The sequence below is a fragment of the Sparus aurata genome, chromosome 4, assembly GCF_900880675.1.
Source record: "Sparus aurata chromosome 4, fSpaAur1.1, whole genome shotgun sequence".
NCBI lineage: Eukaryota > Metazoa > Chordata > Actinopteri > Spariformes > Sparidae > Sparus > Sparus aurata.
The window spans coordinates 12428526-12455287 of NC_044190.1; the positions used below are offsets into that span (position 1 = coordinate 12428526).

Genomic DNA, 26762 nt, shown 5'->3' on the forward strand with positions numbered 1-26762 from the left:
CACACGTACACACGGCAATGACCCATTCTAAAGGGACACATATCTCATAGATTAGAACAGACGCTTGCTGTATGCTTTGTTCTTGGAATGTCCTAAAACCTTTTCCATGTCCCATTTTCAGCCACTTACCCAGCATGTGTTGCTCTCATCTAAGGCTTTTAGGCCCTATTAGATGTTTATGCCAACCAGAGGCAGAGTAAAGCAGGGATAGGACTACAGGGCACCTCCAGTGCTCCGTGTATATGTAACACAGCGAGCAGGCCATAGCCTCTCTCTGTGTCCGCCTGCTGCCTTTACTGAACTGGTTACATTTATCTGGCCTTCTGTCTCAATTCATTAAGCATGAGTGCACTCCCTGGCGCTGTTTTAGCAGCGTGGGTGGAGAGGGACAATGGTAGTCTAGTGATACAATCTAAATGCATATTTGGTATGGACATGTATGCCTTTTTGTATTCATGATTCAAGGAACCAAGAATCTAACTTTCTGATATTAGACAATTAAAATACACCTATTACTACTGCTATTATTTCTATCTGGACTACTGCTTCGCTTATTACTATGTTATCCCGTTACTATGGCTACTTTGAATACTGCAGCACATAGCATTAAAAAATAGGTTGAAATTTCGAGCGACCAGAAAGGGTAACACTTGCTGTTCGTAATAATAGCTCCCAGAGATAAAATTAATGTCAACATTTATTGTTGTACTTAAATCATCCATATTTGAATGGTCACTTAATTTATACTTTATCTTTTGTGACCAGTTTAACCAAAGTCAGTTGCTCCTTCTGCGGGAGACAATTGTTCTAATTTTAGTTGCATTGTACCTCCTATTTTTATTTATTTAACATGATCTCTCTTAAGCCCATTCTACAATGCAACCCCTATCAGCCCCTGCCACACACCATACAATAGTCTATTTTGGTTTGTATAATGAGAAATTGTGAGCAAATCATCCAGGCTACGATCAGTTTAGAATGTAGGCAAATAGCTTTTTTGTAACAGCAGTAAAGACATCCAAGGTGGCAGATTTGGCCTTAATATATCCAGCTGCTGAAATGGCAAAATAATGAAGTGTATGTGTCACCTGTAATCACAATGTACAATCAAATTGAAATATAATCCCGCTAGTTCCTTCAGTTTGTGCATTAAAATGCATCGAAACAGAACAGGAATAGCAGTAAACATGTGTATAATATAACTTTAACTAAAAGTCAAGTACATTGGAGATGAATACATGTTCACAATTAACAGCCCAGTCCACTTGAAAGAAGGAGTGAATTGCAGACTTGAGTGCACAGTGTATCATACTACAGTGTCTTATGCTACAGGAGATATGCTCAATAGACTTATCTATATCAAACTGTTTCATTATAATCATTATAATTTATGTCATTATAAATATTGATTGCTACTGAACCTAATTCAACCCCACTGAACCTAGCAAACTTCATATCATGGTCTTTAGGTTAATTTTAAGTTCAGTATGATACATTCATAGTGAAGATTGTGGAAAATATTTGCATAATATAATTCAATAGTTTCCCCGCATCAGCCAACTCATACTTACACTGTCAGTACTAGTCAGTGCATTACTGTACATACACGAGACAGCTTAGCCGGTCGGTACACATTATAGGTGATTATAAAGTCTTTGTCCAAATGGTCATACATAAATATCTGCTTAAAATGCCAGGCTTTAATCAAAGTGGAAGGCTGGATGGGTTGACGCCCTAGATACCGAGTCATAGTCTATTTAATCTCACAGCCTTTTTATAGTACCACTCAAGAATAGACTGTGCCATAATTTTTTGTCTAGTTTGCTTATAAAAGTTCATCATTGAGTACTTTGCCCATTCTGTAGTCACACATCTCCTCTCCACTGTCATGTGTGAAATAAGGTTTTAAAAAAAGGTTACATATGCAATAAAGCCTTGTTTTGGTATTGATCATCAAATCTCTAGCACAGTATCATCTTGGCTTTTGTAAGTATTTCCAGTGTTGGGCAAGCTACTCGGAAAGTGTAGTGAGCTAAGCTACCAGATACTCTACATTAAATTAAGCTTCACTACACCAAAGCTACCCCCCAGAGAAATGTAGCAAACTAAGCTACAGCAACATGGCTAAAGTAGTTTGCCAACACTGAAGCTATTTTTTTTTTTTTTTTTTTTAAATCATTCCAAGTCAAAGCTATCTCAGTGATCAATACAGCTCATTCAGATAGATAACATACCTTACTGTATTTGTTTATTATTTAATCTTAAGACTGCCACTTCTTTCCTCTTTCCTCTTTTTTTTGTTTTTGTTTTTTGTTTTTTTCTTGGGGCATTTGTGTGTTCTGTGTTTTGTCATGTCCTATATGTGAACATGTGACATTCTCTTCTGTCCAAACCAAATTTCCCCTAAGGGAGACAATAAAAGCAACAATAACAATAACAAGTTTGTCTTTTGATTCAGAAAACAGCGATGCGACCACCATGCTACTGAGAAACTAAATGAAACTAGTAATGCCGCTACTTGTAGCGACGTTACTGCCTAATACTGACTATTTCAATACTCAGCCCTAGTGGCCACTGCGGCCACACCTGCTAGCTGTAGCAGCTAGATGTATGTATTACATTTGAATGTATGATCACCCCAGGAGGAGGGGGAATGAAGCCGAGATCCTCATTTTTGAAGTCCTGGCTCCATCACATCTCTTTATCTGGTAGACAGACAGTGTTCTGTAAAGGCAGACCTACCTACCATCCACTATGTTGCTGTTTTATTAATGCTTATTGTTTATTGATTGTTTTTTACTTGATGTAAGGCGACCTTGAGTGCCATTAAAAGCCATCAAATAAAATGTATTATTATTTATTATGATTTATTATTATTACATTAGTGATGATAAAGGTAGAGCAGGTAACATTTTTATTTTCCTTTTACAGAGAACTTGTCGGTCAACACATCTCCACCCTGTTAAAGTAAATACAAAACTGTATTTCTTAAGAAAGCTTAAAGCGAAACTCTCGCCAAAAAGCAACCAAGGCTTTATTTGGGATTGAATATGAGTCAAACCTTCGTGTGAAAGCATAATTACGACGAAAGAGGCACTTTTAAGATTTACCGTTGTTTCGGTTTTGTGCACGTCAATTTTGAATGGGAGTGCATGGGGCAAGACATGCTAGCATCAAAATCGCTATTTTTAGAACACTAAGAAGGCTCGACACAACATGAAACTTTGCTCGTGGCATCACTAAGGTCTCTACTCATGAACAAGAGCATTGAGAACATTGTTTGTGTACACAGAGTTTATGAAAAAGAAGATTTTGAACTACGTGAGTAGTTCAAAAACCTTTTTACCAACCTTCCCAAATAAAGCCTCGATTGCTTTTTGGCGAGAGTTTCGCTTTAAGAAGGCTAAATTACTTTGCCAAGTTCTTGTAAATTGTTACAAAGGAGCAAAAGAAAGCATCTGGACTGGAAACATTACAAACTAGCATGGCGTCACGCATGGCCCAGGACAGGAAGACTCCCCATTGGGTGATTGAAGTAGCTCAGAACATCATGGTACCCATTTATTAAGCATCAGTGATATCGGTAACCTGAGCTGTCTTGAGAGAAGCCCAAAGAATACAAAGAGAGACAACACCATGCAGCCTTCTGGTAAAAGATACACAAATCTGCTGCTGTTCCATCACACTGAAGAGCAATTTATTGTCTCAGGCTGTGAGACTCCTGAACTCATCCTATACATTTCACCACAAAATAAGTCTATTTTTGTGTGGGGACTACAGCTTACAGTTCCTTGTAACCCAGGGTTGTAGAATGGTAAGAATGGCGGATTGAGCCACACAACATTCCTCCTTGATCCTTTGCACTGAGCCCTATCCTTTTGAGCATGATCAGCATTTAAAAAAATTAATTGAATAAAAAATAACTGGTTATATGGTCCAGATTTTGCCTTTTCTGAGTTTTATCTTCATGAAAATGAAGCTAAAACTGATTGTTCCCCAGATGTATACTGTAATACATACAAATGTTGAGAGGCATGCTGGTCCATAGCACAGGGATTGAGAGTATCTGTCATATAAACAAGGGATAAGGGCACCAGCTTCAGCTGTCTTAGTTTTCGCAATGCGTTACTACGGAAGCCGAGAACAACGACTTATTATCTTGTTATCTCGATATAACAAAGGTTGTTTTCTCGTGATAACGACTTATTATCTCATTATCTCGATATAACAAAGGTTGTTTTCTCGTGATAACTACTTATTATCTTGTTATCTCGATATAACAAAGATTGTTTTCTCGTGATAACAAATTCATTATCTCGTTATCTCGATAAAACAAAGATTGTTTTCTCGTGATAACAAATTCATTATTTCGTTATCTCGATATAACAAAGGTTGTTTTCTCGTGATAACAAATTCATTATTTCGTTATCTCGATATAACAAAGGTTGTTTTCTCGTGATAACGACTCATTATTTCGTTATTTCGATATAACAAAGATTGTTTTCTCGTGATAACGACTCATTATTTCGTTATTTCGATATAACAAAGATTGTTTTCTCGTGATAACGACTTATTATCTATGGAAGTTAAATCAGGTCATTAATCAAGAGCATACATTTTCAGTTTGAGAGCATGATTTCATTCCTTTTCAGTGACACAGCTCCTTCGCATGCTCAGATTTGTTCTCCTCATGCTCACATTTTGTCCTCGCACTTAAATTTCTTCTGCTTACTTTCAAAATGTCTGCTTGAATTCAAAAATCACATGCCTGTGTTCACATTTCTCCTTCTTGCACACAAAAATGTCGCTCGCATTCACATGTGCCCTCTGCGCGCTCAGGTCTAAGTGCATGCGCTCAGAACACACACCTGCTCACAGGTCAAGTTCTGCTCTCGGATCTCTCCTCTGCTCACGGATTTTTCTTGTGTATCATCACTATCAACCAATAGAAGGCCGGCTACTGTTGACCAATCAGATTATCCCCGCTTCTTTGCGGGTGCGTTCGCTGTACGTCAAGGAGCGTCGCATATGGACGGGCACTGTTTCTACCGGGTTTATCTACTTCCGTCCTCCAGGCTGTTAAATGTGGTGGTTCCCTTTATTTTTTGATGACTTTTGAAATAAAATATCAGTTAATCAATACACGAGCGCCCGTGCTTTTCATTACAGTAGCTACATCAACATAAAGTAGAACAATAGCGACTCTACTTTCGCCATATTAGCCAATAGCCAGCTACCCAGGCAGCGGGATATGTTATATGGTATAAATACTGGAAGGCTAGTATGTTCTGTGATGATAGTACAATGGTTAAGAATATCAATTTATGATGCGTTTTGCATCATGGGACGCTGGTTCGCATCCCGGCCCGGCTCACAGAGTTGGGTGTAAATGTACCGTATATTACCAAATAATAGCCGCGTGTCAATTAACCGCAGGGTCCCTTTAAACGCCGATGCAGGTGTATATTTTGATAAATAACCGCTGGTTCCAAATAAATGCTGGGTCTAATTCATTTATTCTTTTTTAATCAAGGAAGAAGACGTGACCACTGACACTGCACGTTTTTCTTCTTCGCCTTTTTCACGCGTTGTGCTGCTTTCTGTCAGTCAGTATCACACTGATGATCGCCATGGCTCCGGTGCAGCAACAAAATAAGAAGTATGACTTGAAATTCAAACTTTCTGTTGTAAAATATGCAGAGGAAAACTCGGGAAAACCGTGAGTGACAGACAGCAGAGATGAGGAGTTTGCAGCGAGTGCTAGTTGGATGAATCGTTTCCTCCGCCGCAACTTGCAGGAGGATGCCAGAGAATTCACCGAGAAGCCGGCGAAGTTTGTGACATTTTCATTCCGGATTTTGAGAGGAAGGAATTAAACGCCTGTCCCAATTAAACGCCTGGTCTGTTAAGTGATTGAACAAATAAATGCCGCGGCTATTATTTGGTATTTTACAGTATGATAGCTCGCTCGGCCGGGGAGAGACATGGATCACAGTGCTCAGCTGCAGACACATCAGAGAGGTGACGAGACGCGACTCATCATGACTGACAGGCATCAAGGCCACTCAGCGTTACCTTACTGACCCGCCCCCAGATATTTCATTCACAAAAACAGGGCCTGTGGCAATTCTGGACAGCTGTTTTATTTTTCTTCTTTTTTTCTTCTTCTTCCTTCATGGGCCCCCTGACAAACGCTTAACAAGAGATGGTGGGTAAACATACGTGATTAAAAAGGTGTAATGAAAAATACGCTATGATGATAGAGTATTTTTCATTCATTACACGAGCGAGGGTGCCGGCCGGGCCGGGATGCGAACCTGCGTCCCATGATGCAAAAAGCAATATGAACCAGAGTTTTTATCCACTGTACTACCATCACAATCATGCTCACATCTCACTATTTATACCATATAACATATCCCGCTGCCTGGGCAGCTGGCTATTGGCTAATATGGCGAAAGTAGAGTCGCTATTGTTCTACTTTATGTTGATGTATGTAGCTATTGTAATGAAAAGCACGGGCGCTCGTGTATTGATTAACTGATATTTTATTCCAAAAGTCGTCAAAAAATAAAGGGAACCACCACATTTAACAGCCTGGAGGACGGAAGTAGATAAACCCGGTAGAAACAGTGCCCGTCCGTATGCGACGCTCCTTGAAGTACAGCGAACGCATCCGCAAAGAAGCGGGGATAATCTGATTGGTCAACAGTAGCCGGCCTTCTATTGGTTGATAGTGTTGATACACAAGAAAAATCCGTGAGCAGAGGAGAGATCCGAGAGCAGAACTTGACCTGTGAGCAGGTGTGTGTTCTGAGCGCGTGCACTTAGATCTGAGCGCGCAGAGAGCACATTTGAATGCGAGCGACATTTTTGTTTGCAAGAGGGAGAAATGTGAACACAGGCATGTGATTTTTTACTTTAAGCAGACATTTTGAAAGAAAGCAGAAGAAATTTAAGTGCAAGCACAAAATGTGAGCATGAGGAGAAAAAATCTGAGCACGCGAAGGAGCTGTGTCACTGAAAAGGAATGAAATCATGCTCTCAAACTGAAAATCTATGCTCTTGATTAACGACTTGATTTAACTTCCATAATTATCTCGTTATCTCGATATAACAAAGATTGTTTTCTCGTGATAACAAATTCATTATTTCGTTATCTCGATATAACAACTGTAAGTGACCTTTAATGTGATAATTGTTAATAGGACATCTTGTTTTCATTTAGTTAACTGATATTCTTTGAAGCCAGGTTATTATTTCATTAATTATATTAGACGCTAAATGCAGGACTTTTATTTTGAAAGCGTCTCGTGCACTCGTGTTCTTGTCAATCGTGTGTGTCTGTGTGTTTGAAGTGTGCCTGCATGGTTTTTGCTGAACGTGATGAAAACCTTTTACTTAGCACCTGGCTGATAAAGGGCACAAGCTCTTACGGTGTGTCCGAAGGTGTGTTCGAGGGTACAAGGTTCCTGTAATAAACACTTTGGACCATCAGTTAGCGAGTCTGACTATCATTCAGCGAGGATGCTACAACGACATCAAGCTCACTTAGATTGCACCACCGATATAGCTGAAGCCTTGCTAACCGTCTTCTTAGATTACGCACATTAATGTGTGTATTTTCTATAATAGCAAGGCATAATAATGAATAAGATATATGACGCGGTGATCGATATGCTCCTGCTCCTCTGACATTGCTACAGTGAATGATGTTTCCTGCAATGATTTAATATACTACATTATCGTTCTCGGGAAAACAAAGTTTCGTTCTCACGAGATCTTAAGAAAATTATCCCGTTATCACGGGAAAACAGAGGAGATAAAATATTAAATGCATGGCCGTTCTCAGCTTCCATACATTACAACAAACATTTTGTTTATATAAATGTTTTTCTTAATTGCTGTACCGAAAGGGAATAACACAGTCTGAACATCATCCAGTCCACCAACAGCCACCTCAAACGGCAACAAATAGTTAGGATCTAGGTCTGTGTAGCCAGGGTTCCTGTGAGCTTGACGATTTACCAACTTGTTGCTGGGAAAAACAAACTCAAAAGCAAAGCACCATGCATACGGTGTTTTGAAATGTAGCACATACTGGACATAATAATAAGTGTAAATGATTTCGTACTGTTCACCATCCACTTCCTTTGTGTATCACAGTTGTTTGGTTACAAGGATCACATTTTTGTGACAAAAAAGTGTGGAAAGTAGTCAAAATATTCAGTCCTTAATTTTTGGGAGATAAAAAATGGCACCATTGCAAGATTTCAAGACTTAATGATTCTTATAATGTCTACATCTTGGTAACAATTAGAATGTATGTTGTGTATCTTTAATATAAAAGCATTTATGTCTCACATTGGTCAAGATAGCCTACAACAGCATACATGTGGTAGATTTGTGTTAAACCACACAATCTGGACCCCCTCAACACAAAGGCTACAGAATATAGCAGAACACAGCTGCATATAATGTTTCTGTCCTTTGAGTGTGTATTTTACTGTGTAGGTGTTTATGAGTGTTTATGCACTCATACGTGCCTGACACAATGTATGTGACACGTCTCTCTTGACGCAAAGTTTCCTCCCCTTATGCCTCTATGGCTATAAATTGGAATCTTCTTTTACCCTGTCTTTCATTCCCTCTCTGTCTATTTTTACATCTTTCCCTTACACACACACACACACACACACACACACACACACACACCTACTCATACCCTTAACCATGGACAGCAATGCCAGGGAACCAGCCATTGTGACAAACACCTCGAGGCAGACACCCCCTCCATGGCAGTCCTCCATCTCTTGTGCAACACACACACACACACGCACACACGCACACACACACACACACACACACACACACACACACACACACACACACACTCAATGGCAAACAGGGGACACAGCCCACTGTACCAGAGGAGTTCAAAAATTCTGAATGTGTACAATACTAACTTAAGCACAACAGAGATTCTCCTATTAGCATGATCTGTCCTCCTTTGTAATTCATTTCCATAGACTCATCTACGAATCATTTACTGCAAATCTTCCTTCTGCATTTGTCATGCTGGTTCAGTATCTATGGACGCACACACATAAAACGAATAATACAAATCATACACCATCTGTTGTAATCTGTCTCATCAGTTCACTTGGTCTGGTAAACAGAGATATGAGCATGAATACGACACGCACACATATGTTTCTATGATAAGTATATGATTTCAATTCCAGGGTGTCTTGTGAAGCAGCAACCAAATGAACACATGACATGCCATAGCAACTGCCCCTGACGCTGAAGATAAGGAGGATGTAATAAGTGCGTCTGCACTTTTAGCCCACACACATACTCTCACACAAAAGCACACACAAAGTAAACAGAGCACCAAAGGGTGAGATGAATACAGAGTGGAGAAGAGCCATTCAAAGCAGAGAGTGGGATGCAGATGAGACGCCTACAACGGTCTGAAAGAGAGTCAGTAAGAGGGAAACAGAGATGGGATGAAATGGAATGCCAGAATGATGACGCTGAAAGGGAATATCAATCGATTTAACTATTCATATGTTGTGTAGCCATAATTAATGTCTCAAAGCTTAAAATAACATTGGAAAGTCTGTGTCCACCAGAAACTTCTTTCTCTCTCATGGCTTGGCTTTTTTCTGCTTAGTTAGAGAAGAAACTATTGTGCCTTTGTGATAGCAAAGAGTATGAAAGGTAATCTAGGTTATTATCCACCTGGTTCTTACTTTCTAAGGTATCGTGCTCGTTGTGTTGGTTATTTCATAATTCCTTTATAGATTGCATACCTCCTGGTTGCAGGGAGTAGTAGTTTTTTCCACTCAACACAAGTAGATAATCAGCGATCCCAATCGGTTGAACCAAAAATCAAGTCTTATCCATTTATTTAGCTTTTCTTTGCTTTTTTTTACTCTAAAAACTCAATAAAGATGATTTGCTCCCATAAAGAATTTATCAAATTTGTTTTTGAATAATTTTCAACTGTCCATATATTTCATATACCCCTGAAATCATAGTGTAAAAGGTGCAAAAGGACACATCACACCACCTTGACAAATTGCTTTTCCCCTGAAAAACTCACTCACTTGCTCTACCCACCTTTGCCAACATTCAAAATCAGTGGCACTGTCTTTGTGTGTTCTAATGTTCCACTTCAATGAAAAGACTTTGCGGGACCGACAATCGGGGCAATAAAACACCTAGCTAAGCCAGTTTTTATCATGTTATGAAATCCTCATTTTGTCTCTGGCCTTAGCCTTGATTATCTGTTCTAGTTATGTGTGGTATGAGCTGCACCAATTATCGTAAACCCATAATTTTAAGTAGACAGTTAAACTGACAGGCTCTACAGTGTAAAGATTGCAATAAAATGTTAAAAGGTTTCACATAAATCTCTTACTCTCTGTGTAACTTTGACCAATATCCATAATGCTCAATTAGCTTGATAGACTGGGTCTCACTTTTTTTAGATCATGAATGGAAATCTGACAAAGATGTTGTGACTGCTGTCTGTACAGCTCTTACTGATACAGATACGTTATATTATCATCCTGTTAAAGTACACAGTGTTTGTAAATGGACCAAAGACAATTTTGTTTTTGGCATTTTCTCCTTTTATTAGATCAATAGTGTAGACATTGTCAGGAAACGCCACTCAGCCTAATCATAACAAATTTGGCAGATGTTTCTACCACATGCATATTTACATGCAGAGACACATTTTTGGCATGGCATACTGCTGAAGGATACTTGATGTGTAAATGAAAAGAGGCAGGGATTGATGCACAAATTCCACAACTGTTGGCCAACACAACTGGGCTTTGTAGCCAAAACTAATTGTCTTTGAATGGTGTTCTTTAACAAGAAGATCATGCAATGTATCCCATGGGCTACAAAGACTCTTCCATAAATTTTGTTTACAGTCCAGAGTTCTTAACTGTACAACCTGGGCAGTATACACTTGGCTTGAGTAACATGTGGTGTGTTAACCACTTGTCATCCTTATGTTTGCTTGCAGGATTGATCCGTCTGCGCTCCAGCCCACCCCCTCACCTTCAGGGTGTTGAATACATCCTCAACGTCACGGCAACAGATGACAATGCCTCAGGTGGACCTCAGGCCTTGTCATCCACGGCTCAGGTCATTGTGGGAGTGGACGACGTGAATAACAACAAGCCTGTCTTTGAGAAAGTAAGACGAGCAATGGCACGCTCACATCACTAAACCAAATTTTGTGTTGCTCAGTGTCTGCCTGTGTTTAAAACTGCTCTCCTGGTTGCCATACAATTGTTTGCTCTTCCTATCTCGTTGTCTTGATGTATCTCAATGACTTTGCAAACCATCCGTTTCTTTACTGGTTGTCTTTTTCTGCACCTGTCTATCCGATCTAACTCTCCTCTGTCACTCATCTGTCTTTCTCTCTATGTCTATCTCTGCTATTTATTAGCCTATATCTCTCCCCTCCTGAGGAGCGATTAGCCGACTTGACCCCTCGTCTCTGCTCTCTCGTCTTTCTCCTACATCATCTCAGTCTTTTAATTAAAGCTTTGAGGGATGTGGCAGAAATCCCGACTGACCCGCTCTAGAAGCACTACGTCTCCACCTGCTTTTCTCTTGCCATGTCTCAATTTTAAATGAGGTGACTTTTCAAGCCCCATGAGGTATCACGAGCCAAGATTAGGTGCGGGGGCTTGCTGAATAAACCTTGCTCACTCTCTCCTGGGGGAGAAATGAGCGCTCAGTGTTTCCCTTCCAGCTTCACCTCTTAGCAGCAAGAATCAGAAGGACGGGCGACAAGATGAGAGCCAAGAGAAAAGAGAGAAGAGGGAAATAGAGTAATTCCTGGTCCACAGTGTTTCATGTGCTCTGCATGCTCAATTGTCTCTCTCAGGAATCTCCTGCTGGCATCTTTTCTATGATTCATTCTTTTCTCTCTGCTGGCAGGATACTGATTACAACAGACAAACAAACCCACTAACTCACCATGCCTCTTCTGATTCAGAGAGAATTTTGAAAATAATGAAAAGGAAGAAAGCTGAAGATGAAAAGGACATCAACAAATAAAGCCGATACAAATTTATTATCAAAGAAAAAAACATAATAATAGATCGAAAAAAAGAAATCTTGGACAAACACAGCTGTTTACTTGTTTGTCTTAGGTCAAAGGTTGACAAAGTATCTGAGGGAACAAATGCCGAAGAAAGCATGTGTTGAGATTCTCAGTTAGTAAAGACATCCGAGGTGAATTGGTGTTTCCTCTGTAGCTGGCAGCCAGCAGCAGGACACTGAAGCAGAAAGGCCCTTTTATCGTGTTTGATGGCCAATGTTATAACACACTGTAGCCTCTCTGGAACTGAGAGCTGCATCAGTGGACCAAGACACACACAGTGAGACTTACAGATACAGAGATACACAGGCCAGATCTTTTGGATAAAGCCAGATCTGGCATTTCGCTCGGACAGAAATATTAGTCTTCAAACACAAACACATGCACGGGCACTGACTACATTTATTTTATTAACCTTCAATACCCTTGCGACCCACTCTCGTCTAGCTTTATCCACATACATTTTTTGGATTTGTACTTGCACCTAATACCCAGGTTGGGCAATTATAAGAGACTGTGTAGGAAACTGAGGGCAGAGCATATTTGAGAGTACATCTCTGACTTCATACCTCACTACACTTTTGAAACAACAAAATAAACAGGCAGAACATGAACAAAAATACCTATCCAAAAAAAGCTGCTGTAGTGTGTGTAATGAATTCACCACATGGGGTCTCTTCCCATTTTCCACTACTCAACTGGTTCATTCCTAACATACAAGGGCACCAGGTGTAGGGATCCACTTATGAAATGAGGAAGTTTCTGTCAGTATTTGCTGATTTTATTCAGAGGAGCAGATATTTGTCAGACGTGACGCTTAAATGGTTTCATCACCACCGTCCTTACAAAATAAAGTTTTTATGCTTTCACACCCAACAGTGTTTTTGGTGCCACAGCTGGCCTAATGTTAGCTTAGATGAAAATGATCCCTAATGGATTTTAAGTTCTTAACAATTTAAAAAGAGAACAACAGGGTTTTCCCTGCCATTATACGGCTTAGGCGCGGCGCCCAAGCATTTTTGCCTTCCGTCTAAGCAGGGTTCTCCCCAGACGGTGGAACAGCGGCGCTATGCCGCTAGGTCAGCGCCACTATACTCCGCGCGTGACGGTGACGAGCGTCCGTCCGTCCATCCCCCGGTTGACGGCTAGGAGCTCCCGGCTGACGGCGATGAGCGTCCTTCCGTGTTAGATCACTTTGGATATCCAGAAAAATCTGGGACATGGCAACCTCAATCTCACGTTTCATCTTATGCTCACACGTAAGCAAGAAGAAATTCTTCAACCTCCAGACTGTCATCACGATGGCTACATGGCAGCAAACCATTCCAGCACACGTTGAAAGTCACGATCTGATGAAGCCAACAAAAGCACATCATCAAACCAAACCAGAGGCTGGCTGCAGCTAGAGATTCTGTTACAAAAACAAAACATGGCAGGCTACTGGGACTCTAGTTAATTAATGGGAAAGACTTTACAGGTGAGGAAGCACAGTAATTCTGGCAAATTTCTGCTTTTATGTGGTATGGAATATCTGGTCTACACACCCTGGATCCCTTCTAATTGACTGAACATTTATAACACAAAGCATTCCCTTTGACCCTTCTGATTAGCTGCATGGGTGAATGCCTGCATGCACACCTGAATATCTTCACCACTTCTGTAATCTGTGCAAGGCATAAAGCAAAATCTGAAGCACTGGAGGCAGAAGGTATAAAAGCTTCTGATGACTACAGATGGTAAGGTTGAAGGGACAAAGAAAAGTAGAGCATTGTTGCATGCTAGAAGAATGGAGGGCAGAGGAGAAGAGATACAAATGTTGGTCAAGGCAGGAAGCAGGAAGATTAAAAAAAAGGTTTGCGTAATTTATTAGTTATCAAAGAAAAGAATCAGCCAGCAGGACTGTCGGATTCCTTCCTCTCCACTTGGTCTGTGGCACATCAGCATCAACCTTCCACTGACACCGGATGAAAAGAAAAAGAGATGATGGAGACAGTAAGCAAGAGAAAAATGGCAGACTAGAGAACGTAGAAGTAGGGTAGAGAGAGTGACTGAATCTTGCCAGGATCATACAAGCTGGCTTACATAACATAATAATAACAGCTGTTTAACGTTTTGTTCCAATTAATTCGGCGCTACCCAAGCCAGCCGTAGTAAGTAACGCACTTCTGGTAATTTTCACAAAAATAAAACACCCGTTGTCCTTTAATTATAAAGAAAACCATAAGGATAGAATTTGCGCTTTTATTTTATAAACAGGAAGCGAACCTCACCTCGCTATGGCTAACTTGAAACCGCCGTAACTCTGTTCTAAATTCTGCTATAGAGCCGGTAACATCAGGTTTTAAAGCTTTTTCGTGTGAGAAAGTAGCCGTTTAGTTCCCCGTTGTGCCGCCAGTTTTTCCAAATAACGCTTGTTTGCACATTTGCTCCGACGTGATGGGAGAGGTCCAGACCAGCCGCACCTGTAGCGGAGCGGCGGAGCAGCCCAGCCCGGGTCTGCTGAGGTGATCTGCGGTCAAAACTTCACCGTCATACCGGTAGAAGAACACGAGCCTAGATTTTTACGTTTTTCAAGGGGGACAGGGGGCCGCGTTAGCGGGGCGGGCCGCCCCGCCAACAGAATGGTAGGGGAAACACTGGAGCAACTTCCTCATATCACACCTGAAAGAGCTGAAAGAGCCTAATTCATTTCTATGATTTTATATGTTACAAATCATAGTTTACAGTTGAATATTTTTATTTTTGACTTCCTGCTAATCACTCAAAAAAAAAAAAACAGGACTTCATTCACAGGACAGCAGATAATTAATCATACAATGCTTTTCATTCTCAGGCTTGATTTTATTCCAATTTATAGCAGAACATGACTCTCCCAGGCTCTCACACTATCCTTTAAGATGGAAAAACACAATGCCAGTCGTACAGAATCTGATTTTCATCAGGTCCTCTTTGAATTTCTAATTTGTATTGTATGACCATGTACGATTTGACCATTCTTACTGTTCTAACATAAGGTTTTAAATGCATCTAGTGCATACATTTTGTTTTGATGTTTCTTTTAGGTAAGGAAGCACTGTATTCTGTATTAGTTGAAAGCCTAAAGTTACTAGTTTAACATAGTTGTAATCTGATTTTGAAGCCTGTATGTGTGAGCCTATTACTGAAACCTGCTACATTTTCGTTTACAGCTTTTAGACCTATTAATTTTCACTTGTTATATTACTTTTTTTAATAATGTTTTCTGTTGCAGCTGAACTGTAAGCTGCCATGTTGAGGTGCTGGCCCCATGTCCAACAACAAAGACATGATTTGGACAGTACTAAACATTTGGCGCCAAAAGATCAGCATATGTTTATATTTACTTAAGCACAGGAGCCACAGTGAGAAAACCTGTTGAACACCTTCGTCCAGTGGGTGCTGGGATCGTCTTTAAGACCTCTGAAACCACTACCACTATCAACCTTACACAGGACAAGCAAATATAGAACATCAATGGATGGAAAAGGTGTAGGACTCAGGCTTTCTGCTTTCGTTCTTTATTCACCCTTTCTTTTGTGTCCATGTTACGCTTTTTGTCCCACCAGTAAATAATCTTTAATCTTTCCTTTCAAAGCAAATTACACTCCACCTCCCACACAGTCTTACTTGAGTTTCGATAGAATGGAGTATTGATCTAGCTTTCTCCATGCTAACATTGCCTGATCTTCTCTTCCTCCTACCTGTCCTTTCTGCTTGCTTTCTTGCTCTCCTCAGTGTCAGCAGTACCGAGAGAGCACATCAGTCCTGGAGAACCATCCAGCGGGAACTTTCGTTCTGCAGGTTCATGCTGTGGATGCTGACGAAGGCTCTAATGGCAGGGTTACATACGGCTTCATGCACAAGGACTCCACCGTGCCTGCATTCAGCATACACCCAGACACCGGTACTGAAACACACACTTACTCACTGTCATTTGCATAATCCTGCACGCACATAAGAATATAAATAATTTCATTCCAATAGGGATTCTTATGCAAGTTTAATTTCTTTCAGCACATCTGTCCTGCTCGATAAAGTGCAACAAGGCATGCAATGCGCTTGCAATTTACAAGTCTACACTTTAAAGCTAAGATCTTATAGATCCTTTTAAATACAAGAAAATCTAAAATATGCTTTATATAAAGGAACAAAATTCAATGCCTAGTGGGCACAGCTGAATTTAGCTCCACTTTAGATGTTTTTGAAGCATATTTTCAGTCAAAATAACAGTAGAAAAAAAGCGGTCTGCTACATGAAAGTTTGTTTTTGTTTCATTTTGTCTTCATGAATTGTGATCTACAGTAGGCGTTGATCGAAGAATATTGTCAGAATGGAGAGAAAAAGTTTTCACTTTTGATAAAAAGAGAAACAATAAAGATGAATAGATAAATGATGAATGAGGTAAAATAACATCATGAAGGAGGGCAACTTTATAACATACTGATTCATTCTTGCCGAAAAATAGGATTTACTGGGACTGTCATGGCGGCTTTACGGCCGCGATAAGGTCGCTGGAGCTGTTGGCAGCCATTCTAGTCGATGACCATGTTTCCACCAGCTGCGCCACAGCACATCTCAGCTGCGTCCCAGAAGCGGCTCTCTGCTTATATCTTTTATCTGTATCATTATAATATAATAATAATGTCATTGTGGAGACGGACCATAGTTGCACCAAGCTGAACAGAGCAGATCGGGACGGGCAGGAAGTCACACACAAGAGCAGCGGAGAGCATTCGGTCAATTGAAACACCCTGGACTGTTTTTGGATCATGTTTCTTTTCGCTACATTGAACAATTAGGTACATTTACATCTAAGTGCTTAGCCTACTCACCCATGGTAGAAGAACAAAAAATAAAGGAGAAAATGACAAAGTAAGCAAAATCTCAGGAGGTCTGCTGTATCAGTCAGCAGCACGCTCCACTTCTGTTATGCTCTCGGTGGGATATGCAGTTGCGTGGAACAGAGCATCGCACAAGTTATGTCACAGACAGGTGCCCGGTGTGGTAAATTTACTGTGGTCTTTACAGTGGCCTCAGGAAAATTATTTTTAGTTTTTTATTGCAGATGTCAATGATATCTTCATTAAAAATCATTCTAAAATAAAGTATAAATACTTAATAATTGTCTTTGGACTTGATGACTGATAACTATTTTTGAAAACTCTTAATGCCTTCTCCTATTCAGCTCATCATCTGCTCCGCTGTCTTTATCGTTTAGCTTCAAAGCAGATAGGGGAATTCATTTTAGTGTTAAATTGCAAATGCTCTGGGGACACAAAAACCAAGCAGTGTTTGGTATAATTTAGCTGTCTGATCAACCTTGTTATCTCTGTGTCTCTAGGAGTAATTGTGACAGCCCGGAAATTTGACCGTGAACGCCAGCGGGAGTATGCAGTGACAGTGACTGCCACTGACCAGGCAGCTGACCCACTGATTGGCATTTGTCAGCTCAACATCCTTATCCTGGACCAGAACGACAACAGTCCCAAGTTTGAGAACATTCGATATGAGTGTAAGTAGATGTCGCTGTCAATGGTGATGTTGAGCTCAACCTGTTAGAGTTAGCGAACGAGTTTTGCCAGCTGTAAAGAGTAAAGCTGTAAAGAGTAAAGCTTTTCAGTTAGAGAGCACACAAATGTTTCTCTAACTGAAAATCTTTACTGTTTCAGTGGGCACATTTGTTTATAGCGTCTCCTTTGATGTGATGACATCCATTTTGTTCAGCATGACTTTACTATTTTTGTGTTTTCTGTATTGGACTTGTGTTTTTTAATGTCTCATGTGTATTTATTGTCAAATTTGTGGATGTGTTTCTTAAATGACTTGCATTGTATTTGTTTATTTTTTTTGCTTGTGTTTTCTGTAGTTGCAATGCACTGAGCTCACTCTCACACTGTACTGAAAAAGACTACAAATGAAGGCCTCACAAAATCACTGAGGCAGAAAGCTCTCTTCTTCTTCTTCTGCCACAGACTTCCTTCGTGAGGATACAATGATCGGGACTAGTTTCTTGCGTGTGGCAGCTCATGACGATGACTTTGGAACCAATGCAGCCATCACATACTCTATGTCCAGTGAACAGCCAGAGTACCTCAGGGTCAACCCCCTGACAGGTTGGGTGTATGTCAACCAGCCCATTTCTCAGGTACACACACACTGTATACAAACAGATTATATCAAACCACTTTTGGGGCAGTTTGGGGTGCTGTGTTTTAATATAGCAGATATGTATAGCAACATACGACATCCTTCATTTCTTGAAGATAATCAAGGGCCCTAATGGGGAATTCCGCTTATGGGGCCATTCAAAATTGCACAAAAGCAATTAATCTGCTACCTCTCTCAGCACATGGCCAGAAAAGCAAGTCTATTTGCATCCAAGCACTTACTGTGTTTCCTGAAAGTGAGGGAGCAGAAATCCAGTGGCCAGTAGCAGACAGACAGCCTGAATATGTGATAATGTCTTCACTGGAGCCTTTTGTTTGGTATTGGGAGAAATAACATTGATATTTTCCTTACTTCACTGCCTCTAACCCCTTGCTTCAATACTAGTAGGGAAAACAATCAGTCTCATCGTGGTATCATGAACAAGCAATAAAGGAAATTGCCACGTAGGCTGCGCAAAACCTATCTATGCCTAAGATGAGTGCCATACTCATAAAAGCCCAAAAAGCAAAACTAACCATCTTTCAGCTCGAAGGCGATGCACGTCTGTATCCTCAGCACCAGGCACCCTGCCAGTTTTATTGCCAGAGAGAGAATCACTTGAACACATCGATGTTTGAAGATGCAAAACTTTTCCACTAATGAGTACAACTGCATAGACTGCGATACAAAAGCAGGCACTGCCTACACATTTATTTTAGCCTATGCACTTGTGAGGATCTCAGTTGTCTTAATCACTAAGAGCAGAGATTTCATTTTTAAACTTCATAGCTACAAAAAGTGAAATATTGAGAAAGATTAAATATTTTTCTTGAGCTATGCGTGAAAAACTGGCTCAATAAAAAGTAATTCTTGTATTTGTGAATTTGAATCAGCCTTTAAAATGGCAAAATGTGTAAATAACCTCAATTTCCGTCTTGCTTTCAGCAGAAGGCCGTGAGCATAATTGAATAAAGTTAACTTATCATCACAGGTTGCTTCTTGTTCTCTTACATCTGCCAATTAACTGAGGCTTGGATTACAAACTCTTGGTTAAGTTATTTTCTTCAGTCACTGATATAGATCATTTCCCCCGATTGCAGTGGCAAAAGCTAATTCCTCTTGTATGGGTAACACAACTCTTCTCAATTAAACAATTATCTTTAGGTATATTTGTGTTTACCCAAACGCAGCCTGCAGTACATTTTTCCCTGCACAGAAGTGTGGAAAATTGATTGCTTGCTGACATCTGAGTGGTCTCGATTCACAACATTTATTACTCTTCAGGGAAGTTGTCATGGTAATCAACAGCCTAAAAAAACACCATCAAATGATCGCTTCACTTCTTTTTTTCCTGCCACAGAGGACCTTCATCACCAGGGAAATTGTGGCTACAGATGGGGGAAACAGGAGCAGTTCAGTGGAGCTGTCTGTCACCATCACCAATGTGAAGAACCAGCCTCCACAGTGGGAGAAAGACAGCTACAGCGTGGTCATACAAGAAAACACTGTCCGGGACACACCCATCGTGGTACATTGGGGTGGGAGTATGGCAGGTGGCATACATGGGAAGCCGATATTGTTGTATTTTTAACACATATAAGGAGTATTTATTTAACACATAACAATAGGCAAGTTATATCTATGTGTATGACATTTACAAATGCGGAGCCAGTTTTGGCTTAAAGGGTAGAGACACAGGCTTGCAGCTGGTTCAATCCCCAGATTAGCTGGATGTATGTGGGCAGAGAAAGTGGAAAAGCAATGCTTGCCCCTTGCACATTAGCACCACATAGGTGCATTAATTTAAAAGAAAGGAAAGTGCCTTAATCAAGCCAAGATGCAGTATGAACTAGAGCAAAACTTACTCTCAATGAAATACCATGAATTATTCTAGATAAAAAAAGCAAAGGCAAAATTACATAGAAAAACAGTAATAGTAAGTAATAATAATAGTAAGTAAAAGTAATACATCAGAGATACAGTTATAATGCTCAGTAAGTGCTCCGATACAAAAATGTATCCACACTCAAAAACGATGCACTACTGAAATGAAAACAATTTAGCCAACTCTTACGGAAGAATGTTCTCAGTGCGAGCATAATGGACGCGTGTATACATTTATGTACTTCCTGAAAACAGTTTCCGTCCTGTTGTACTGGTCAAGTTACATTCTTTATTGATAAGGTACATTTGATTGACATATTTGCTTAAAGGCTAGGCTCCACGAGGCGATGCTCAGTGTTTTACGCCATGCTGGACTCAATTACAGCAACTATTTGGCAAATGGCACTATGCACTTTATGTAACATGACTGAAGTTGAAATCATTTTCCTTAAAACCTGGTGGCTACATGTCAACAGTACAGACACACAAATGACGCAGTAATAAAACCTGGGAGCGAACCTATTTTGTCCACAGAACATTTTCAGTTTTGTTTGATTGTGATGATTTGGATTTGGGATTTTGTTATGTTTACAAACATTCTCTGTCAATGTGTCCACTAGCCTGAATTGAAGGACAAGCCATTTGCTTCACTCATAAAGGTCAGCTCAGCAAGGTACAGCAAAATTAACAGAAAAAAAATTCCAACACAAAAATTAAGCAGACAATGTGGTTGTTGCATTTTATCACTGCTCCTTTCTCTCTGTTGATCAATGGTGAGCAACATAAGAATGCAACTGTGACAAACTTGAGGAAAGCCATTGGAGCCTCAGGTCTAGGAATCATAGCTGCATAGAAATGCAGACATTCAAAAACTTTGCCTTCGTTAGATTTGATGAGAGATAATCACTTGTGCAGTTCCTGTCAAATGCATTTTATTATTCATAAAGGCATTGGCTTTTCAGGCCACTAACTAATCGACAGTATTTTCAAGGACCTCTTGAAATAAATTACGTTTTTGATTAATATTTAAAACCAAAAGATTGAAAAGAAAAGGCAGAGAAGAGTACTTGACACGAGAATATTTGCGCTAGAACATGTCGGCGTGTTTGTGAGAGATGCACACGGAGAGAGGCAGGAATAGAGAATGCGTGGTCTCTCAATTCAGCAAATTAATCGAGATTGCAGTTCAGTGTTGATTTGACTGTTATGCAAAGATGCAATTACTCTCAGCAGGTTGTAATAGCCCTCCCGTAGAAACTCGAGGCTTTTATGGCCTTAATCAGCACATACGGTAGTCAAGAATGTTTACCATTTCTGCATGCCTAACACGGTTTCTCATTATTTCAGCTGGTGTGCTTTGCAGGTTGAATGGATTCGGCTAGGTCACCCATAGGCAAGCTGCATCACGTCCAAGACGGCATTTTTGATTTTAATTGGGGTGTATGTGGCATCAGCTCTGAGAGGCCTTTCCTTATTAGTTTAGGGAATGAAAAGTGCATCCCACCAGACTTCAGTGTGTTGTTGTCTAGTCTAACATTTTTAGACTTACTGCATTAATATTACAGTGGTCATTATAATGGGCTGTAAAATACTTTTTTCATTTGTACTGATCATTGTCATTCGCTTTAAGCTGAGCAGCCCTTGTCCTAATTTCCGTTCCCTTTCCCTGGATCATTTCTGGCATTCAGCTTTTTTTTCTAGCTTTCAAAATTGATAATTGGAATCATTTGTTTTGGGATTTTTTTGTTTTTCATCTTACTTACAGCAGAAAGTGATGACAGGTGACTACATGTATTCCAAAAGTGATAACAGCTATATTTACAATTACCTGCCCATTTTTATATGCACAAGTGTATGGCCATATGTTTGGATGGACATACCATACAACCTAGCTACATCTGAGAGATTATTTTGAGTTAGTTATCTGGACAAATGGCTTAATAAGACATGTTGAAATGTCTCTTTCTTTTTTTTCAAACAGACTATTAAAGCCACCTCCCCTCTTGGAGATCCCAGGGTAACTTACAACTTGGAGGATGGCATGGTGCCAGAGACCAACATGCCGGTTCGCTTCTACTTGACCCCCAACCGAGAAGATGGTTCAGCCTCCATCCTGGTGGCAGAGCCCCTGGACTATGAGACCACCAGGAACTTCATGCTGCGTGTTCGAGCTCAGAATGTCGCTGCTGTACCATTGGCGGCCTTCACCATGGTTTATGTCAATGTCACAGGTGAGCCTTGTTTAAACTAGTTTTTTGGTCTTAGTCTAATTTGTTTGACAATCCCCAAATGTCATTGTTTTCTTTGAATTATGTTTGTATTCTTCCTCTATACCCTACATTGTCTCCAAACAACATTGTGTTCCAGTGTTACAGTTCTGTGATCAATCTGAGTCACGTTTACATACATTGTTTTTTCTTGACACTTGTCATTTCGTGTTGCTATGAAACATATTATCCTTGCTCAGTGAGCAGGGCTGTTTAACTGTGCCAGTCTGAAGCAGAAACAAACTGCGATCATGGGTGTTTGATTGATTAGTGTAAATTGAGAGTATAGGCTCAGAGGAGGAGGACAAATGTTAGTCAAGGATGCACAACATGTATCGGGGTTGAACAAAGATTATTTAGAGGAAGCACATGCGTTTAGTGAGGGAATACAACTGTTGTGGGTCATTGTGTAATAAAACCCATGGCAGAACACTGATCAGCAGGATGGCTATTTAAGGTTGTAGGAACAGAGGAACAATTGGGTGTTTGACAATTAATTTTTTTAATGGCTTATCTGAAAGCTAATGGAGCAATAGAAGAGATTGTACTTGGTTATTTTGCAAGATAGACTTAATGGACTTCAAGTCAAGAGCAACACAGGTAGTTCATAAATTCCAAAAACACTATCCCAAACATTAAACTGACTGATCCAGTATCACGCACTACCATGTAATAGACTCGCCGGTCTTCCGTGTCACTGTTGTCTGTTTCCTGTACTATCCATGAAAGCCACACAGTCTTATTCTGCAGTCGAGTTAGCAATCCTTATGCTTAACCTTAAAATAACTACTTCCTAAACCCTAGTCACCTGGGTGAAAGTCCTGTTATCCAGTTGTCTTCACATTACACTCTCCTCTTATGTGGATTTTGTGCTACTTTGGCATTTAGAGTCCCTGTCATCCCATTAATTAATTCCATTTAATAAAAACATGTAAAAACATTACATTTTAACAAGTTTTGAGTTCCAAATGTCATCTTTCCCTTGTCTTTTGTACATGGCCATTTATGATTTATCTTTACAAATGCTTTACAAATATTTGTTTCATTTATTCACCTTAGCCCACGTTATCATTTTACATTTTGAATTTGCTTTTTTAGTTTCCTTTTGTGTTTTAAATGTTTTCATGACCTGATCATTTTATAATTTTATTAATTTTACTTTTACTTTTCTTGTTGGACTTTGAATTGTAATAATGGCCAAAAATTATGGAATGAGATTTGTGCCAAAAGAAACAAACAAAACGTCTTAAATGTCAAACAAAAACAGGAATTTGAGAGAACATAAAACTCATTTCAAAAATAAAACTTAGAACTGCAATCAAATAATTTGTCAAATAGTGTAAAATATTGGTCTTTTACTCTTCTAATAATGCATTATTTTGTTTACGGTTCTCTCTGCTGGTCTCTCTCCGCTCAGACTTTTGCACTGACTCTCAGCTTTGCGTTCTCTCTGCAGCTCTGTCTCGTTTGCGCTCCCTGACTTTTTGTTTGCAGTTTTGGCACAAACCTCTCGGGTGGGCGGGCCTTTTCAGCAGAGCGTCCCCATTAGCTAATTAGTTGTTGACTGACACAGCTCAGTACCTATGTGTAGATAGCTAGCGCGCTAAATGACCCAGGCTTTAAAACAGAGAGAAGAAGAGATGACGAGGACGACAACGACAACGACACTGAAGAACAATATATGTATGTCATAACTACTTACACTTCATCAGTTTTCTTGTTGTGGGTTGTTACTGTTGTTCTTCATTGTCGTCGTCATCTTCTTCTTCTCTCTGTTTTAAAGCCAGGGTCGTTTAGCGCGCTAGCTACCTACCCATAGGTACTGAGCTGTGTCAGTCAAAATCTAATTAGCCAATGGGGACGCTCTGCGGAAAAGGCCCGCCCACCCGAGAGGTTTGTGCCAAAACTGCAAACAAACAGTCAGGGAGCGCAAATGAGACAAAACTGCAGAGAGAGTGCAAAGCTGAGAGTCAGCGCAAAAGTCTGAGCGGAGAGAGACCAGCAGAGGGAACCGTAAACAAATAATGCATTATTAGAAGAGTAAAAGACCAATATTTTACACTATTTGACAAATTATTTGATTGCAAGTTCTAAGTTTTATTTTTGAAATGAGTTTTATGTTCTCTCAAATTCCTGTTTTTGTTTGACATTTAAGACGTTTTGTTTGTTTCTTTTGGCACAAATCTAATTCCATAAAAAATATCTTCAATGCGGAGGATGCTCTGATCGCTCTAAAACTAAAACCGAACCTCTGAACTTCCATTTCTGACTGAATGTATCAATGCACCATATTTGTAGTTAAACAGTGCTAATGGTTACTCTGAATTATTAACCAACGTCGTACAGTTAGTGACGCAACACACCCAAATTGGATTGAGAAACGAGAGATCTGGGCATTTCTCCGCCACTACCCAAGTAAAGCACATTCACTCGAACTTGGGAAAGATCACTCATGTTTCTACCTGTGCATGCAGAAGGCTTGTTGCACTTGTGACAATGAACGTTGTCCGTATTATCTTTAGTGAAGTTTAACCAGTCTTTTGAATGCACTGTCATATGTGCAGCTAACTGTATGTGTGCGTGCAGGCTAAGACTGCGGCCTTGTAGCGGCAGAGATATCTGCTCCAGAGTGAAAGTAGTGAAAATACAGCAAATACTGTCAAACCCAGTAAGAACATTTGATTAATGTTTAAAAGCTAAGTTTCAACTTGTCTCCTGGATGCAGGTGTATTAAAGGAGAACGCCGGCAATTTTTAACCCATATCCCTGTTGATTGAGGTTACCGAGTGATGTCATTAGGAAAAATAACAAGAACATTTGGCACAATATTTGCCGAGTATCAGAACGGCAGCTAAAGCGAACCTATGGGGGCAGACATAACCAAAAGTGAAACTTAAGGATGTCTGCCCCCATAGGTTCGCTTAAGCTGCTGTCCCGATATCTGGTCAATGTTGTGCAAAAAATTCACGTTATTTTTCGTACTGACAGCACTCGGTAATCTCGATCAACAGGGATATGAGTTAAAAACGGCCGACGTCCTCCTTTAAAATCGGGGCTGGGCTGAATTGACACATTTTCTGCCGTATTACCTAATGTGTTTGGATTCATGACAGTAAACAAACTGTCTATGTTCTCATTTTTTATCATAATCCTCAATATTGGACAGTCTCACTGTATTGGCTCTCTCTAAACTGTTTGCACAAGACAACAGTTCTAAAAGTGAGTTGAGAGTGGAAGAATCAAAAGCATTCGGGATGAGCGGAAGGGTCAGACCTATCATAGTGCTCTCGCTATGATTTTCCATTTGGAGTCATTAGAATTTTTTATTCCAAAGCTATACAAATCCAAAGCATGTGCAGAGACCTCGCCAGCTGTTATCAGTGTGATGAGTGCAATAATGCAACTTACATGATTAACCTTACTACTCTTCTGAAAAGGAGTCTGATTCTTTAATTCTGTGGTATCTGTCATCTTTTGCTGAGAATATCAGCTTTCATTTCTTTATGATTCTCTGCCATGCCTCTTATTATGTCACAGCGCTTCTGAATATCATGACTTTAATCTGGTGTCACTCTGTTTCAGTTGATGTTCAGTGTCTGGTAACCAGGCTTAAGTTGCCATCATCACTGCTAAATACGATGGTGGTTGCTGGCCCCTGACCTTGCTCCATGAAATAATTCCCCAGACTCTCCTACATTTAATCCTCTTGCAACATGCAGCCACGCACATACACACACGTATGCATACCCCATTCCATCAAATTGGTCTTAATCCAGTGAGAAATAACTAATTCACACAGACCCTCTTCCTTCTCTTGCCTCCTATCCCTTTCCTAACTTCCCCTTCTCCTCTTTTCACATTTCTTCCTCCCTCTTATCTGTCTCAATAAGAAAGCTCTTTGACTCCTCCAGAGGCAGTGCAGCTGAGGGAGGGAGGGAGGTCTGTAATGGATTTAAGGCCCCATTTTTAATTCATAGATTAAGACATTTACTCCGAAGTAAGCTAAGGAAAAAGTGGCACATGAGGCAGCATTAGATTTAATGTGTTGCTCTATTCAAGTCAATTTTTATGTCTTTGGCCCTAAATCAATTATGTTAAAAATGCTATTCAGCCAAAGTTAAGAGTTCATGTTCTGTGTCACAGGGTCCAGGTGCTGCATGCTTTATCTTTCTATTGCATGTAACTCTCCCTACTCTAACCTTGTCCTTGACCTTATAGATTCACACCTTTATTCCACAAGCTGCTGACTCCTTCTTAATGAAGGTCCATGATGCTACATGGCAATCAGCAATAATGAGACTTGATATTTA

General features: G+C 40.1%; 1 protein-coding gene across 1 annotated transcript in view; it reads left to right on the forward strand.

Annotated features, from left to right (window-relative positions):
* Positions 1–26762, forward strand: part of LOC115579627 (neural-cadherin) — a 330871-nt gene that overhangs the window by 154191 nt on the left and 149918 nt on the right. Inside the window, exons 8-13 of the mRNA XM_030413177.1 lie at positions 11048–11220; positions 15890–16058; positions 17496–17666; positions 18127–18299; positions 19662–19829; positions 22167–22416. Coding sequence (XP_030269037.1) covers positions 11048–11220; positions 15890–16058; positions 17496–17666; positions 18127–18299; positions 19662–19829; positions 22167–22416 — 1104 coding nt within the window. The remainder of the gene's footprint in view (positions 1–11047; positions 11221–15889; positions 16059–17495; positions 17667–18126; positions 18300–19661; positions 19830–22166; positions 22417–26762) is intronic.